At 35.9% G+C, this 19757-nt stretch overlaps 2 protein-coding genes across 10 annotated transcripts in view; one reads left to right on the top strand and one right to left on the bottom strand.

Annotated features, from left to right (window-relative positions):
- Positions 1-19757, top strand: part of LOC105213749 (chymotrypsin-elastase inhibitor ixodidin-like) — a 344198-nt gene that overhangs the window by 52945 nt on the left and 271496 nt on the right. The window lies entirely within an intron of this gene.
- The window catches only part of LOC105213758 (frequenin-1), a 151139-nt gene that overhangs the window by 85257 nt on the left and 46125 nt on the right, over positions 1-19757 (bottom strand). For 4 of the 6 annotated variants that reach the window (XM_054231827.1, XM_054231826.1, XM_054231828.1 and 1 more), the window contains exon 3: positions 1437-1708. In XM_054231827.1, the coding sequence (XP_054087802.1) occupies positions 1437-1500 (64 nt within the window). In that variant the 5' untranslated portion in view covers positions 1501-1708. The remainder of the gene's footprint in view (positions 1-1436; positions 1709-19757) is intronic. The other 2 variants (XM_054231830.1, XM_054231831.1) reach the window with 2 other exon arrangements.

Here is a 19757-nt window from a genome sequence, read left to right as displayed (position 1 = left end):
GCTAATTGATCAGTTAACCGGCCTCTGCTCGATTAAAATCGATTTACCATACAAAATAAAATCTACATTTATTATTATTTGAATTTTAATCGACTTGAAGACGTACGATATACGTTCTTTGTCTGTGAATGTCTGAAAAAATGGTTTCTCAATAAAAAATTTTACTGATCAATTAATTTGGCTGTCTAAAAACGCTATTAACGAATTAATTGATTCCGAAAATCTGCGAAGATACTACTTGATAGCTTTTTTCCACAGGAGTTAATTGATCAATTAACCGCCCTTTGCTCGAAAAAAGCGCAATTTAGCATACAAAAGAAAATTCATATTTTACTACATTAATTTTTAATCGAATACAGTTCGAGTTGAATATTACTGATAAAATAGTAAACAGCTGATGAAATTTACAAACTTCTTATGAACAGTAAAAAAAAAATAATTGATAATCGAGTAGCCGTTTGTTCGAAAGGCAAAAACTGGTTTCTCAATTATAATCCGAATGTATTAATTAATTTGGATGCGCGGAAAGGCTATTACTTATTTCGCTCAACAACAACAAAAACCATCGCTATTTTTTTTTTTAATATATTGTTTATACTAGATTTCTGTGTGTTCATTTAAAGCGTCCTAATTTATTTTATATAATTTTCCGCCGTTTGCCTGTTTTTGCGCCGCTGTTGTATTTTATATTTCCCCAGCGAAACACGGCACAGCAGTTAGCCAACATAAAGGCATAAATGCCTTTGCCAACAAATCTCAAAATGAAGTTGCGGAAAGTTTCGAAGAAATTATACCGCAAAAGTTCCTTGCAAGTCACTAATGTTTTGATGTCTGCATATGTTGGTGTGTATGTAAAGTTTAATTTCCATATACGAGTCGTGTATTTGCAATGAGTTCACATTTATATTCAAATAGCATAAGAGTATATAGCCATATTTGGGAAATAGAAAAAAAAAACGAATTTATAAATGTTTATATTTTCGGTGTTCGGTTGCCAAAATTTGTTTTTTTGTCGTTCTTCGCTGCTTAGTGGCTTTTGCGCTGCTTCAGTGCCTTGGAAGCCTTCGTAATGTCAGCAATGTATTATAATTTAAATTTGGAAACTTTTTGGAGGACACTTACGACTTTGCACACACATGCAAAAACGAAGCAAAAACGTTGAAAATTTGGCGCGTTATTTTCAAATCGCTTTTTGCACTGCGCGAAAGCAATTATGTGTGGCACTTTGGGTATTTCTATTTTTTTATATTTTTTCTATTTGTAGCTTTCAGCGTTTGGCAAGCAGTTTAGTCAATGACATTGAATTTTGGCACAACTCTATTGCCGTGTACTTTAAACTTGAATATGGCTGCCAAGGTTTTTGAAAGTCGTATAGATAAATATCCATGCATATATGTATATAAATATGTGATTTAATGAATTATTATGGTACTCACAGTATGTGGCTGTTGTTAGACGATCGATGGTGTCCTGCTTCAATTTGGAGTTTTTCTTGCCCATTTTCCTGCCGTCCACTCACGTGTGTGTACACGATTTGCTTTGTATTTGTTGTGGTTTGCCTTAAGCAAAACTATTTAAATTCACTATTTACCTTAAATTTCTTTTTATTTCTTTCAATTTACACTTTAGTAATTCAACGCTTTGTTTTCGCTTAATCAGAACTAGAAATTTGCTTTGATGAAGAGAAAATTGAGGTTTTTATTGTATTCTGAAAAATAAAATATAGAATGACTATTAGAAGGATTTTACACAGTTTTATAAAAATTAAGTAGTTAAATATTTAGTAATTATAAATTAAATATCTAAGTAATATGGGTAAAGACATAATGATCTAAAAAAGGTGATTGGCTTTGCTTATTTTGGAACAATTTCCCAAAGGACCATGGGTTCTGGACGGATTTTTGAGAGACTAGCACGAGAAAGAAATTCAAATATTTGTACTTCTGACTGTGTTGGCCCTAATTAGAGACTAGATAATTACCATCTGAGTGTAAATTAAGATTATAATTAGTTTACGCACAGCCTGCTACCCAATTAAAGATCAGCTGTTATTAAACATTTTTCTCTTTAATGTTTGGCCCCAGTTAGAGACTCATTATTACCATTTGAGAGTAAATTATAGCTCTTTTGAGCAGCCAAAGAAGTTTAGTACATTTAGATTATAATTTAGATACTAGTTTTTTCCTTTCGCACAGGCAGCTATTCAGTTAAAGATCAGCTGTTATAAATATTTTGTTAATTTGAAGTTGGTTTCATGAGCTGTTTGCAATTTTATAAATAACCACAACTTTACAGCGTTGAAAACAACCCGCAGAACTACATTCCAATTTCAACTCGATTTGTATTCGATCAAGAATTAATGTAGAAAAATAAGATTTTTATTTTGTATAGTAAATCGATCTAAATCAGCGCTTTAGTCGAGCAAAGGCTTGTTAATTGATTAATTAATTCTGATCGAGGTAGCACTTTCAGTAGATATACTTTTTCCTTTTTTTGTACTTACTTGAGAATCACCTCAATATCTCGATCTGCTTGATACTCTAATTAAGACGACCGTTTCTCCAATGTAGTATATGGGAATAGCCAATAAAAAATCGAATATTTTTTAGAGTGATTTCGAGTCATATATCCGTCACAAGCTGTGTAAGCTCCTGGCGTACGCCGATGATATTGATATCATCGGAAGCAACAACCGCGCCGTTTGTTCTGCTTTTTCCCGCATGGATAAGGAGGCGAAGCGAATGGGTCTGGAGGTGAATGAGGACAAGACGAAATATCTCCTGTCATCAAGCAAACAGTCAGCGCACTCGCGTCTTGGCTCCCACATCACTGTTGACAATCATGACTTTGAAGTTGTAGATAATTTCGTATACCTCGGAACCAGTATCAACAACACCAACAATGTCAGCCTCGAAATCCAGCGCAGAATCACTCTTGCCAACAGGTGCTACTTTGGACTGAGTAGGCAATTGAATAGTAAAGTCCTCTCTCGACGAACCAAAATCAAACTCTACAAGTCGCTTATCATTCCCGTCCTGCTTTATGGTGCAGAAGCTTAGACGATGTCAACTTCAGATGAGACGACACTAGGAGTTTTCGAGAGGAAAATTTTGCGCAAGATTTATGGTCCTCAGAACATTGGCAACGGCAGACGATGGAATGATGAGCTGTACGAGTTATACGACGACATTGACATAGTTCAGCGAATAAAAAGACAGCGCCTACGCTGGCTAGGTCATGTTGTCCGAATGGACGAAGACACTCCAACCCTGAAAGTGTTCGATGCAGTACCCGCCGGAGGAACCCGAGGAAGGGGAAGGCCTCCACTCCGTTGGAGGGACCAGGTGGAGAGCGACCTGGTTACACTTGGAATCTCCAACTGGCGCCGAACTGCGAAGGAAAGAGAAAAGTGGCGCGCTCTCATCGATTCGGCTATAGCCGGCTAAACGGTTGAACGCCAATAACATACATACATATCCGTCACAATAAAGTCAGGAAAACTTTATAGCACAATCACTGAATTTGGGTAGATAGATTTAGGACAGAAAAGTTTCTGCTGAGCAGTGTAATTATTCCAAGTTGGTGGCTTGAATTTATACATATTTCTTTTGGGAAAACTCATATATGAAAAGTAGAGAGTTTCTGTTTGATAGCTGAATTAAGGCTAAATATACTACGAAAACAAAAAGGATTCCAAAAGAACTTTTTCTGAATTGATATGGAGTCTCCGAGCCGCATAAACCTACCGACTTTGCCCTACCAAGTAAGAAACAGTTAAAGTTATTATAGCTGAATTAACATTATCACCAGTATGGTTATGGGCCTATGAATTACTTGTTAGTAGTAAACGTAGATGTATTCTTCCCTTTCTAAAAGAAATACTGCCCTCATTCGAAAGAATTGACATATTATGCAAAATTTATAGATTTATCCGAGATAATGAATAATTTAATAAAGTGAAGTTTTAGTCAGTTTAGCATTCTGCTTTTGTACTGCTTTGGATTGATCCCTGTTGGTGGATATAAATAAGCAAAGAAAAAGTAAACTAGATTTAATATAGCAAAAAAGCAATTGTTGACCAGTCGATAAAATGTTCATGAAATTAGTTATAAACTCAACTTAGACTACATAGTGTTGATTAATCTCCTCAGTCTCAGCTGGTTATCTAACCAAAAAACTTGTTTTATCTGCTTCTCACTAAATTAAATTTAAGCTGAAATATGCTTATACAAATAATAATAAAAAACTTTGGAAACATATGCAGCTTAATACGTATTCGCAGAAATCTTGAAAAAGCTTAATGCTGCCAGCAAGATTGCTACTAAAAAGTTGACTGCTTTTCGAGCGGAGCTCCTGTGATTTATGGCAACACATATGTTCGCACGGAGTTATACTACTCTATTAGAAATTTAGTTAATTACTATTTCAGCTGAAAATAATGGAAAAAAACAACAAAAATGCATATAAAATGGCAAAATACACACTAGCATAGCAAAGCAAAGCAAATAAAGGTAGTGAAATTGCAATAGCACATGAGGTGGCTTATCAGCGAATAAATATGCATATATATGGCAGCACGAACGAGTCACAGGTAATTGTAGGTGACTTTGAATGTTATAAATATGCAAAAATATGCATATGCAATGTGAGAGGTGGCTGAAATTTGAGTAGAGTAAACACTGTACAAGCGCTCTCGTGTGTTTGCTATGGTCAATTTTTATTTGTGGCGGTGCATAGGTATGTATGTATTGTGTTGAATTTCGTTTCTATTTTCCTTTCACCGTCAAATTCTTTGCATGTTAAAAACATAAAAATTCGATTTTTTTCAAAAAAATATTTTTTATATAGCACTAGCTATTTTTATTTTACTCCGATAGTAGGTGGTACATGGCGTATGCGTAATAAATATTTTATGTGGTGCTAAAAAATGTTATATCACTTTCTTTTATTGGAGTTTTGGAATTGTATTTTTATAAGGTTTTTATAAAAATTTAATATAAATCATAATTGATAAGAAAGTATAAAATAAAATAAAATAAAATTAAATTAAATTAAATTAAATAAAATAAAATAAAATAAAATGAAATAAAATTAAAATAAATAAAATAAAATAAAATAAAATAAAATAAAATAAAATAAAATAAAATAAAATACACAAAAATAAAATAAAATACAATAAAATAAAATAAAATAAAATAAAATACAAAAAAAAAATTAAAATTAAATTAAATTAAATATATGACCATATTGACGTGAGAAGTTCCACCATGAGGACTTTGGAACCATCTTCAATTTTCGAAATGTCTGGCAAATAATGTATTTTGAAATATTTATATGAATCTATAAAAGAAGTTTTGGAACCAAATTCCATGATTTTAAGATTTTGTAAACCTTTGCCGACGGTTCGTCAGCCATCAGCCAAGAATTTTCAATATCTTTGAAAAGATTTGAATTAAATTTGATAGCGTGGAATCCCCTGACTCTTGATTAGTCATGAATGTGCCTTTTATAAGGAAAGAAATAATTAAAATGTTCGCTCGTATGAGAACAATAGAGGTTCTGTAGGCGAAAACTAAACAAACCTTCAATGAAGTACAACTAAGAAATGAAACCGTTCTCGATAAACGTTATTGTTTACTACTGTGAATGATTTTTCTTATGTATCTATCTAATCTTCAAGCCAGGATATAAGAATTTACCATTCTCATCAAAATATTCAAACATTGAATTCGGCAAACATCTGCATAGTCATTTACAAAATTTGCTACTCAATTATTGCCTGATTGTCAAAAAATGCTCAGCATATTTCTATATAATTTTGTGCACATATGTTGGTAAAACACCTTCAAGCAATATGCCATAACCGTAAATATGGCAGAAGTCAAAAGGGTGAAACTGAAATGGGAAATATCGCAATACTTGGCAAAATGCGGTCGATTATGATATCTTGCTGGGAGGCAAATACAAATTTGAGAATGTGTAGAAAGTGTTTCTATTAAACTTCACCCAAACTTGCATGTTATGTGGTTTGTGGCAAAGGATAAGTTTACTCGGCTTTCTATTCTGCGGCTGAGGTGAGCGAACCTACAGTTGCCTTTCGCTTCGATAGGCGGGCGGCATTTCTTGGCGCCGACTTATGACTTAACAAATAAATAAATAAAGGAATGTAACAAATGTTGGTGTATCAACAAATATTTAAGGTTACCGAAATTGCACAACAACACATAGACCTATTTTGTTGTATTATTGGTATGCTAGCTTTTCGCACATTTAAATAATTTATAACTAAGATATTTGCCCTTTGAGGGCAATTTGTGGATATTCATATAAATATATGCAACAATAAATATTACATATATATGTATATAAAACAACAACAAATATATATTCACAGCTAACAAGCTAGCTGCTGCCTAGTAGAAAGTCAATGTCATTCGAATTTGTCGTTTAAAATTTGATATTTTTGGGTTGCCATGCCATACGAGCTGACACTTGACTATCATGTCATGGTTGGGGTTAGTTAACTTCTGCACACATCTACACACATGCATACATAAATATAACTGTGTGTGTGTGTGTGTTTCTTGGTTTTAATATTTGAACTGAAGGGCATAATATTAGCGTAACTTTGCATCCTGGGTTGCCAAATGTCAACAGCTGCTTCTAAAGCACACATATCTGCATATACATATTTACAGTTACATTTGCGTAACTGTGTGTGTTTGTGCTCGCTCTCCTTTCGTTATTAATATATTTTGTTTTTACATTTCGTTCAGCTAGGAAATATTCTCTGCATAGAAATTTGTCACACGTGATTTATTTTCAGCACATGCTCACAGCCGCATTGACACACCAACTTTCGACAGTCTGTGCTACATACTTATTTTCGTATTTTGTACACACCTACATACAATATTTTGTGCAAGTAAATTTATTCGGCTGGAAAAATCAGTCATGCCTTCATGCCACAAGTTTGCAGTGAAACAAAAAAATCCAAAAAAAAAATAAAAAAAAAATATTTTTTTTTTTAATTTTAGTTGTTTGTTAGCACGCCTATTCCCTAGTATATTTATTACAGGGAGCTTCAATTTAATTTTATTTGGAAAATTTTTAATTTGTATTTTCATACTGCTTTTCAGAGAAAAAGTTAAAAGTATTTGTTTAAACTAAAACACCCTTTAGTCAACCGACTATGACGAATACTGCATTGCCCGTGATAATTGGGCACATCATCAGTCATTTTGAGTCACGGTTCATTAAGTCATGGGCGACTGAGTTGAGTGAAATAAGTATCAAAGTTCAAGCTTTTTGGTCACACGGATTTACCAATTTCTGTTATATAAAATTAGATTTAAGTGAGGTCCCTTGTATGATTTTTGTTTTCAGTTTAGTATTAATGATATAGTAGTTGGATCTGGTTCTTTGATTTCCCTGTTAAAGGGATTAGACCCTGGAGGCTTAAGATCTACTATCCTAGTGAAAATTACCAGTAATATAGCAATCAGTCTTCAAGACATCTACAATAGCTTTTTCAAAAGGATTAGGACTCCACGTTACTTCTGCTTTTCCATAATGAAGCGAAGCGAATGGGTCTGGTGGTGAACGAGGACAAGACGACAAAAAGTCAGCACATTCCCCTTTTCCCCCACGTCACTGTTGATAGATGTCACATTGAAGTCGTAGATAGTTTCGTCTACTTGGGAACCAGCATCAACAACACCAACAATGTCAGCCTGGAAATCCAACGCAGATCAATCTTGCCAACAGGTGCTACTTTGGACTGAGTAGGCAATGGAAAAGTAAAGTCCTCCCTCGACGAACAAGGAACCAAACTCTACAAGTCTCTCAGCATTTTCAATCCTACTTTATGGTGCTGAAGCGTGGACGATGTCAACACGGCACTAGGAGTTTTCGAGAGAAAGGTATTGCGGCAACGGCGAATACCACAGATGATGGAATGATGAGTTGTACGTTTTATGCGACTGCATAGATGTAGTTTAGCGAATAAAAAATCAGCGGCTGCGCTGGTCAGGTCATGTTGTTCGAATGGACGAAAGCGCTCCAGCTTTGAAGGTGTTCGATGCAGTACCCGCCACTGGTGGAAGCCGATGAAGAGGAGGACCTCAACTCCGTTGGAAGCACCAGGTGGAGAAGAACCTGGCTTTATTTGGTATTACCAATTGACGCCAAACTGCCAAAAGGAAGAATGAATGGCGCGCTGTTGTGAATTCGGCTGTAACCGAGTAAGCGGTGCATACGGCAGTCAAGAAGAAAGGGAACTCTGCTTAATTATTGCGGGCAGGGAACCTATATTTTGTATTATAAATAGGGTCGGCATTCCGTCTGTCAAGAACTGTTAACCTTTATAATATTTAGGGTTTGAAGGCCGAAGGAGGTACAGAAAGGGTTCTGGTTCTCTAAAGATGAACAGCAGCATTTTTTATTTATATTATTTCAAAGAATTCCTCAGAAACGTAAAAATAGTAGGTCTCTTGGAGGGGTTAACATTTGCCTTTGACTATTATCTTCCTTCATATATCCTATTTATCCACTTGATATACAAATTCGAAATAATGTCTGTTTTACTAGATTCATATATAACTCTTTCGTATTGTAGTAATAAAACACTTTTCCATTGTCTGAAGTTTCTAAATGAACTTAACTCTCCTTCCAAGATCTACAAATCATGACACAAATGGTAACACATGAAGACACAAATCAAAAATTTAATTTCATTTCCACCTGTCCACATAGTGAAAAGTCCGCCAACACATGAGAAAACAAAAATAAAATCATTTACTTCCACACATTCGTGCGCAAAATAGACTTGCGTTCACTTTTTGTCCGCATTCGTAGGAAATAGGAAAGATAAGATTTGCATGTCGTGTTTGTGTGTGGTAGTGACATAGTACCTAGTGACAGGGTGCCAGTACCTTTTTAGTCTTCCTGTGGCTGCTGTCAACACATACACTAACACCAACGCCAACGCGAAACTGTCGCCATTGCTGTTACTGTCAACTGCCTCACTATGATTACGGCTGCTGCTGTCAAGTCATAAGTTGCAACTTCCACTTGTAGACTTTCAACGTCTGTTGCTCGTTATCGTTTCGGTGCACGAATTTTTATCGCCGCACAGCGAAAGGGCGTTGACAAGCGTTGGTGGCATACACGTGGCGTCACAGCTGCGGCGGAATATAATTTTTTACAAATTTCATGCTAGCATAGGTGAGGAATTCAAGTGCAAAGCGATGAGAGCGCCACATAAAATGAAGAAATTAAAAGGCGCTGGTGAAATTTAATAAAAGCACAATGTCTGAATGCAACACTGACGGAATTTGAATAATTTTAGTTTCAAGCAATTAAAGCGGTTAAAGGTGATTTCAGTTCCGGGCATAAAATCCAAGGACTTGGGTGTATTTTGTGGATAAGAATTTAACAATTCTCAATTAAAAACGGAAGGAATGGCAACAGAGAACTCGGTAATAGCAATATCGTGAGAACGATTTCAGAAAGCTCTTCGAAAACAGTCACTTTGTATATGGAGAGTGAAGAAAGAGAGTCATAGAGAGATTCTACGCTACTTAGTAGTTTATAGTATCAATGTTCTTCGTGACATCCACAGAGTAACGACGGAAGAAAAGTTCGAACTTTGGAATACCAAGCATCTCATAGTAGTCTTCTCTTAGAAATCGTCAAGTATTGTTATTGTATTTTGAATCTAATCGGTGTGGAAACATATTGGTATTTCTCTTGGTTCGACTACCGACAGATCAATATATTTAGTCGAACGGTAAAGCTCAAGGGAACAAGCTAAGGATGGTAGCCTGATTAATCAAGTAATTTTAGAAGAATGTGGTGGCTTATGGACTTACAAGGTAGAAGCGAGTCCTTAGACTCTTCGACTTAGCCTTTTAGCCACTTGATAATAAAGTGATTAGATCTATTCGGTTATATGACTCTCTGGATGTCGAGTTCAACGTTACCGGAATCGACTCAGATATAATTAAGCTTTGGGACAGATGGAGTCAATATATAATCAAGTGATTAGATCTATTCGGTTATACGAGTCTCTGGACGGTCAGTTCTACGTCCCAGGAGTCGACCAACATCTGGATTAGATGGTTTACAATCCCAAGAATTTAAGCTAATCCTGATCTTCACATATACAAAATCTTTCAATCTGAAATATGTAATTTTAACTTTTCAAATTCAAGACGAACGCAAAAGATTTCCAGCTGTAAAATGTGTCGGTGACTGTCAACACTCAACCCTCCTGCATTGCAGTGTTGATGGCAAATTTTACATTTCATTGATGAAACGTGACTTTCGGAAAATTTCCAAGCTTCGCGAGCAATGCATTAACAGGGCATTATGGAAAATCGCAGTTTATAGGGTTCACTGAAGCATTCATTCACCGCGAGAAATCTGCACTTGACAGCAACAACACAAAGTAGCAGCGCAAAACCGATGTTGCATGATAGTAACAGTAATGTTGCCATTTGCAGCCAAGTGGCAAGCTGTTGAAGTTTTACAAAATTGCGTAACCGACAGCTGGCTGGGTAGAGAGCGTAAAGGAGTGGAGCAAGGCTGCTGCTGAGAAAAATGATGTCAAAGTGCAATATCGAAGCACCGCATGCTGCGAAGAGGCATTAAGAAGCTGCAGCACTGCACCGCTGCTGTAGCAAGTGCCACAGAGTCAGATTAATGCTTTAATGGCGGCAATTTTTGTACGCAGAAAAATGTTAAGCTTTCTTAGTGCGTGATTTAGACTTTCATTTGTGGATAATGTTGCGTGTAATTTGGAATTTTTCGATGGCTTAGATTTTAATTTTGCTGTTTTGGTATTTGGTGCAGATTTGAAAGGTCAGCTTTCTATCTTTAATTTTTCCCTCTATCTCTATCTCTATCTCTATCTCTATCTCTATCTCTATCTCTATCTCTATCTCTATCTCTATCTCTATCTCTATCTCTATCTCTATCTCTATCTCTATCTCTATCTCTATCTCTATCTCTATCTCTATCTCTATCTCTATCTCTATCTCTATCTCTATCTCTATCTCTATCTCTATCTCTATCTCTATCTCTATCTGTCTCCTAACAGATCTGGAGTCAAGATTATATAACTGAGTTTTCACAAAATCAGTTGCAAAATAAAATTTCCCTGTATACCTGTCTTTTCGGCGTAAAAGCATTGACTTCTTCAAGTAAATGTGTGTGGTCTTCATGGTGTATTTTATCGACTTTTTAATATACTACATAAGCCTCGAAATCTCATAATTACATTTTCAAGCCGCCATAACACAATTTCACGCTGACAGGAAAGCCCCAGCACATCACAAATTTGCAGAAGTAATTTCAGGAACGTGACTATTCTTTTGCGCGCGCTCTCTCTCTCTTGCTGTTTTAATGTGCTTTGTCTTTGCCACCAACCAACAAAAAATGCTGGCAAGATAACGATTACAAGTTGTAATCAGTTTTAATCAGCAAAATGAGACTTTCCGGAATTTCCCAGAGAATTGTGTGACTTCACGCACTAATTTATCAACACAGTTAGAGAGGCGGTTCAAGAGGCGAACGTAATGAGTAGAACAGGAAATAAAGGCGAAAAATTATTGTAATAATGAAAGAGCAAGAAAAAGAAAAACATAATGTATATAGAAATGTATAATGCAATGAGGTAAAGGCGTAAATTGTAGGAATCTCCAAGATAAGCTGAAGTTAGGTTAGCACCGTTTATGGCCTGGCGTTTTTCTCGCCTTCTCAGTTGCTCCACTCCGAAAGTGTATGAATATGACATAGACACGAGTGCTGACATTGTCTTTATTTAAAGAAACATAGCAAGGAAACATAGAAGCAACTATGAGTAGACAGTTATATACAAATTTGTATATGTATAACAGTACATATTTACATTTGTGCATATACACATATGAACTGATACATAACCACCACATGAATATTTTAGTTATATGTTAAGAAACTTGAATTCGTAAGCAATTGTGCTATACAGTGGTTCATAAAATTTTTCGTGAGGAACTTGGAGGAAGGAAAATTTCATGAAAACTAGAGTGTTCCTGATAGCAAATAAGACAAACTTTTGAAAAATAAAATAAAAGCAGTAAGAAAATTATGGTTTGATATCTTTGAAAAGAACTCATCGTTGGTATAATAACACACAAATCGTTCCGTATATTCGGTATAAAATCCACTGGAATAACGAAAATCATTATATATAGTTTATGGGGGCAGGGTAATTCCTCGACCGATTTTAACTATTTTTGTCGCCAAGCTACATTACATCGAATATTAAAAGATCAAGATATTGACCGATATATGTGGTATAAAGTCCATCGGAAGTTTAAAAATCCGTATATAAGATGGGGTATAGAGGAATTATTGACCCGATTCGACCAACACTAAGCGCAGAGGCACATTATTATAAGAGAAACATCTCCTTTGAATTTCTGCAAAATATCTAAGATATTTATCTACATTTTCTTCAAAAATTAGCTGTAAGCTCTGAGACCTCATGATCGATATCTGGGACCTTGAAAAGTTATCGTCCATTTCGGCGATTTTTAGACGGGCAGATGTTACACTACATAGAAATGCTCCATTTTTTCAGAGTTTGGTTCCGATATCTTCACTAGTGCTTTATTTATATTGTGAAGTTATCGAATCAGATGGACTTGAACCTAAAATTGTGGTATAAAGAAAGTAGGCGTTATTATGAACCGCAACCGAATTTTGTTGAAATTAGTCAAGTAGTTCTTGAGACATTGATTTTGACCCATAAGTGTGGTCTTAAGATAGATTGCCAAATGGACGACGGTCGGACAGACATCGGGAAGTCTACTCGTCTCGTCATCTTGATCCATTATATAATATATAAATATATATAGTATATATAACTATCTATATATTTGTATCGATTAGTTTCAGGTGTTACAAGCACCCGAAAATGAACAAAATTCCGGACAACAAGTGGACTTATGAAATATATTCATTCGATGGACAAAAATAGATTGGCTGATATGAGTTGTCACTTAGGGTGACACTTAGGTGTTACGAGTATAAGAGTTGAGCATTATTTCAATATCTTCCTTGGTACCTTATATACTCGTACAATGAGTCTATTTCTATATATTTGGTGGGATCATCAGGGATTCAGGGAATCACCTTCATTTTCTGTGGCTGAACTTTTAATTGAATCTGTCAAAAGTTGAACCATGTGACGGCAAAAAAAAAAAGCCCCGAAACGACCATCTTTGTTCAATAGAAGAGCATTGTGTTCCATTAAACAGCTCCAGGCCAGTCCTAGTGACATGCCAGGACCTCCCGGAGATTAGCTGAGTGGTTTTACCGGCTGAGTGGTCCACCTTATAGTCGTGACCTGACACCAAGTTGTAACTAAGTACCTGTTCTATTCTATGGCGAATGATATTTCTCGATAAAAAATCGTCTCAAGAGGAGCTTGTAGAAAGCAACTGTCCCAGAATTTTTTTTCAATTGAGATGATGATTTCTGAGATAGTGGCAATAATACTAATTTTGAATTACAAAATCTAAAACCATACATTTTTTTGTATTTCTAGTTCTGTAACTTAATCATGTTTCATTTTGTAGGAACACTTTCTTACTTCACTGTATATAACACAGTATATACCCATATAAATTCATATTTTTTTTGTTTTCTCCAGATCAAGTGTTTATAACACAGTATATACCCATATAAATTCATATTTTTTTTGTTTTGTCCAGATCAAGTGTTTGAGCTGTGAATGAAAGCAAGTGCCATAAATGCGGACATGTAATTTTCTCGATTTCGTACGCACAGCACATATCACATATACTGACAGCAGAAAAAACACATAGGTACATAAACATTTATTTTTATTATTTGTATGCACATACTCCCATAGACACTTATATGTATGTATATGTACTTGCACACATGTGTGACGTGACGTGACAATTTTGACAAATATGCGGGATATCAGTTGCACGTAGCATGCCAGCACTCAACAAATACACGCAGCCCACATACATACTCGTATACTCGCATACACTGCATTGAATATAAAAATGTTAGCTTGAATTGACGTTCAACAGCTGCTTTTTATATTACGCTTCCGTGCCCACAACTCCTGCTGTTAATGTGGGCATTTGAGTAGCAATTTCTCTGAGCACAAATTGAATGTGAGTTTTACTTTCGTTTTTCCACAATTCCGAGCAAATTATGTGTAAGCGAAGCTGTCATTTCTAACATTTGCGGAAAGATGTATGAAAAGTGATAATTTTGACTTTTGTGTGTGAAGCGGACGTAGCAAAGCTCAACTTTTCGGTTGCCTTACTCTAGGTCACAGTTATATTGACTCTCGCTTTGGTTAGGTTCAGTTCTTGGTACAAATGTTTTATGTTGGTTGAAAATATGGTTACTGGAAATGGAGATTGAAAAGCGAACGCAATTGTTTTCCTTAGAAATCAGAACTAACTAAAAAGAACTTTTCAATTGGAAAACTACACTTTTATTGACTGCTTTATTAGAACTCAACTCTTGGTGTTCTTAGCATTGTTACCTGCGGCTAGGCGCTTAAGGCCCCCATATTTTCTGGACCTCATTGATATGATAAATCTACTTATTCTTTCTGGATCCCATTGATCTATTAGATTTTTCGGTTTGAGACTTTGACCTTTTTGAGTTTTGGACATTTATAGTAGGTTAGGCTGAGACTCATCATGAATAGTCCCTCTTGGATAACAGTGGAGGAGAAAATTACTGGATCTTCAAGACAATCTTCAGGTTCTGTTTTAAAGTTTACTCTGGTTATTTTTATATTGAAATAAAGGCAAGAAAATATTGACAATCGAAGATGCTATACCTATAGAACCAGTATGCCGTATCATTGAATATAGAGGTTTGTATAGCGGAATTCGTAATGGAATATAGAGGTTCTAGGTAGGTAGGTAGGTGGGAGTGCAGCCCTGTTTTATTTCGGGCACAAATAGCACTTTCTGTGCCATTTTGATGCACTAATCGTAGACCTTTTTATTACTGCTCTTCTTTTTCTTGACTGGCGTAGACACCGCTTACGCGGTTATAGCCGAGTCCACAACAGCGCGCCACGCATCTCTTCTTTTGGCAGTTTGGCGCCAATTGGTAATACCAAGTGAAGACAGGTCCTTCTCCACCTGGTCCTTTCCATCGAAATGGAGGCCTCCCTCTTCCTCAGCTGCCACCAGCGGGTACTGCATCGAAAACTTTCAGAGCTGGGGCACTTTCGTCCATTCGAACAACATGACCTAGGCAGCGTAGCCGCTGTCTTTTTATTCGCTGGACTATGTCTATGTCGTCGAATAACACATACAGCTGCCAATGTTACGTTGCCAATGTTTAAGGGACCACAAATCTTCCGCAAAACCTTTCTCTCAAAAACTCCTAGTGCCGTCTCATCGGATGTTGTTTTATTACTGCTATCTCGTTTCATTTGTTCGTTCAAACCATTTTGTGTTTTCGATGAAGCTACTAATATTCGATATGCTTTTTGTAGACATCCATTCAAGGCTTGATGCCTGTTGGATCCCAAGTGTTCTTCTTCTGAGAGCTAGGCATTCACAGAGAAAGTGGAAAATAGTTTCCTTATTCCCTACTAGTTCACAGCTGAGGAAGGGGTTATTATAGGGCCTGCCCAGATGTCCTATTTCATTATTGTTTATGCTTACGGTTACTATAAGCATGTGATTTAAGATGGATGACTGATTGGGCCATCGCACCCGATCCTAGTCCTGGGTCTGCCAGCGGATCTCCAAACCGGCCCCTATATGCTCGGTCGATAGAGCGTCTTTAGCAGTAACAGCGATCAGCAAGTCTTTACGGAAAGTGGGTGAGGTTGTCACTTGCAAGGTGTGGTTTTATCTTCACTTCCCCATATGGCCCTATGCTCCTTGCAGGAGTAGCAGGAACAAATATATATCTCTTGATATGACACTTTCTCTTGACTGCAGAATACTTATCACTACTATTTATTTGATTGCTTCTGAGAGTCAGATAGATTCTAATAGATAGTTAGTTACAGAAAGGCTCGAGCACCAACATGTTGCCTCCGAATATACGGAATCTCCTGCTTTCTAGTTTCTTTCTTTCTAATTATGCCCATAAGAAGGATGATCTCACAATCCTCTTATGAAAATGTGGGATGGATCTACTATATATTTCCTATTTAATAGAACTTGAGGATATGCTATGAAAGTTGTTGTTGTTGTAGCGGCAGAAAATATTAAACAATAAATAGATGAATGCTGCCGAGGTGATAGTTCTAGGTCGGATGAAAATCTGGTTCCATTCCGGTAATGTAGACTCCACTGTCGTGGTGCAGACAAGACCGAAGACTAGAGTGATAACTTATCGTTAATCTTATAAATCTCATCAACAAAGAGGTCGTTTTTTGTGTCTTTTATTTTTGAAAATGTTTCCCTAAGGTTAACGACAACAAGACCTCATTCAATTCTATAGCACTTTTCAAAATGAAAATTATATTCCAAAAGCCCACAAAATGCTTTTCGAGATTACCAAATTCATTTGAAATAAAATAAGTAAAATAGTATCATCTTATAATTTAATAAATTTGTAACCCGTTGCAACTATTCTCAGAAAAATTCACTGTCATCGCAAATGCCGAGCACAGAGTTGTCATATTTTATTAGCATACTTTTATGATCAAAACAAAATTTGTAAATAGCAAACTCGTGACTCACAGCAGCCCATTACTTATTCCAATTTGTTTTTATAAGCCAACCATCATAGATGACTGATAATCCTGTCAATGCGGCTTTGCCGCCATGGTCAATTTACAAGAAAATATTATTTGCCTAAGCACAAATGTAGTTATGTATATGTGTATATGGATGTATGTATATACTAATGCTTAGCGACTCAATTGTGTGCGAATGTTTTCAAGTTGTAAGAAATATTTCAATGAATGAAAGAAAGCATTGTGAAGGACATAAACTTTTCAATTGACTGCTTAATATGCCACATCTACGCTAACCTTATATTTGTATGAATGTAATTGTAGCAACTACCTTTCAACTATCGGAGACAATTTCGTAGAAGTCGTAAAATTTATGAAGTTGCTATGTAGATATGGAAGGCTTTCATTACAATTTTATGTCTTAACTACGTAAAGTGCATGAACACAATCACAAGCACACATACAAACCTACATACATACAAGCGCAGATCAACTTTTCCTGACTACGCTTATAAGTTAGCCAAGAAAGATTGTAGAAAATATGTGCGACATGAATATTCCGCCTACGACAACAGAGTACACTGTAGAAGAAGATGTGAGCAGCATGAAGCCTTGAGTACTCACTACAGACATATCCCGTTATCCAATGTAAACATTTCATATTCTTCCGCTTTTGCTACTCCGTACCTGCGATTTTGTGATTTTACTTGAACTTCTACTAAAATTCAAATTGTTACACAGTAACCGAAAATATGTTTGTGTGTGTGTATGACAACAATAACAAGTCTTTAGAATAAACTATGCAAGAGTTTCAACAATGCTGGCAAATGAATGCCAAGAGCACAAAAGGCGAAAGCAGCAAGCGAGCGAGCGGCGGCGACTGTTCAAGTGTATGAAAAACAACAAGCAAAGTCAAGTTGAGTTGAACAAATCACACAGGCATACACACACTCAAATACATACATTCAACTACACATAAACTCAAAAACTGTTTGCCGCACACTGCGCAGTTCAAGTGGCATTTTGGCTTGAGCGACTGTCGGTCGGCCGGGTCAAAGTGCGGACTGAAGACACTTACAATGACGTCGACGCCTTGGCAGTTGGCTGATGTAGACGTCATACAGTTGTGTTGAATAGTTGGTACTCTATGGTAGGCAAGCAGCAGGCGTTTTAGCTTAGTCAATTGGTTACGTATACGCCTAGGCGGCGTTATGCAACGTGTGCACTGCACTGTGGAAATTTTTTGGAACTTAAATATGCAGCAGTGTGCATAGCTGTATGCGAAATATATCCTACTTTATTACATAAGTAGTTAGTTGGTTGCAGTTAGCGTGTGTAGCTGTAAGTTCGCAGGCAGCTGATTGCGCAAATATGTTCTTGAATCGATAGTTTGCTACGCGCGTAATGAGTTGTTGTTGTTTTTGGTTTTGTGGGTAGGAATAATAATAAAGAAATATGAAATATATATATAGATATATACTTATGGTATTCGTAAGATCTTTGGTTTATAATTTACTGAAATTTTTACTAAGAAGAATAAAGACAAGAGTTAACAAGTAAGAAATGGGTGCGGGTGCAATCGAATATTTTATACTCTTGCAATTTATTGATGTAATTTTATAAAGATAACACAATTTGACCTATATATTCGGCATAAAGTCCAATAGATTAACGATCATCATCATAATACATAATATAGGACGGCTGAGGTAATTCCTGAACCAATTTCACTCATTGTGCCTACCAAGGTACAATATATCCAACACCATACGCTCATTTAATCTTGCTAAAATATCTCACATATTAACTGATATATATGGAATAAAGTACACCGTATGTGAAAAACCTAAATCCGATTTTCATCATTTTGCCATAGAGACACACTATTAGAACAAAAAGATTCCCTCTGAATTACATTACAATATTTGAGAAATTTACCGATATTTTCGGTGAAAAATTAACCTTAGCGACTGAGTTTCTTCATGTTCGATATCCGGGACTTTGAAAAGTTATAGTCCGATTTTGACAATTTTTCCACAAGTGATGCCACAGCTCAAATACAGTTTTTGTGTAAAGTTTTATTCCGCTTTCTTCAATATTTTGTTGTATATACACTGCGCGTCATCAGCATAATTTGGAAACCATAAGTACCAAAATTTTTGCGGTGCTTAATTTATTAGTTTTTTTTCAAATTGTTGTACAATTTCTGGAGAAGAATTGTTTTGTCTGTGGAGGAAAAATCCAAAATCGAAACTGTTGCTGAATATGGACTATTTTTGCATAAAATTGCAGAAAAATTGGGAAGGCACCGAAAAATAATTTTCAAATTTCTAAGAAATAATTAAACTTATAAAAAGAGCTTCAAATGTGGCAATAATCTTCGATTTACGGAAGCAGGCGGGCATAGATACAAAACTAAAATATCAGTGATCTGGAGTGGCGTAGATAAGTGGAGTAGATAATGTCTGAGGATGGTTGATTAGAAAGGTGTATGAGAGTGATAAGCAATATACCACCAAACTGATCGAAGATATAAAAACCCATTTGGCCAACCATTACACTAGATTTTATTAAAAAGCTATAGAGTTCTCTCCCCCAAAAAAATTTATGAAGTTTTTTTTAACAAAGGTGGCACCGCCCATTGCTAATTTTAGTTAAAATTAGTTGAATGATAAATGAAAAATGTTAAGTTTGACTTTTCATATGAAATAAGTGGGAGAAATGAAGTTAGCGTAGGGGCGCTGTCCTGATGACGGAGTTTTCGTTTGCAAATTTTTGTACTGTTTTGGTTTTTAATTCATTAAAATTTTATAATGAATAGTATCGTGTTCTTTAATAGCTTATTTTGAGGAAAATTGTTCCAAGTATGTTAGAAATTTGTAGCTCTAACCCAAATACTATGGAAAATTGTTGGTATCAACCAAACTTGCTTGGTGGGTGAGGAGCGCTATCCCGATGTCGCGCAGTGTATAATTAGGCTCAACCCACACCGGATTAGTCAAAAACA

The sequence above is a fragment of the Zeugodacus cucurbitae genome, chromosome 5 (genome assembly GCF_028554725.1).
Source record: "Zeugodacus cucurbitae isolate PBARC_wt_2022May chromosome 5, idZeuCucr1.2, whole genome shotgun sequence".
Classification (NCBI taxonomy): Eukaryota; Metazoa; Arthropoda; class Insecta; order Diptera; family Tephritidae; genus Zeugodacus; species Zeugodacus cucurbitae.
The sequence above is the reverse complement of the archived record's forward strand: the minus strand, read 5'-3'. Positions and strand labels throughout refer to the sequence as shown.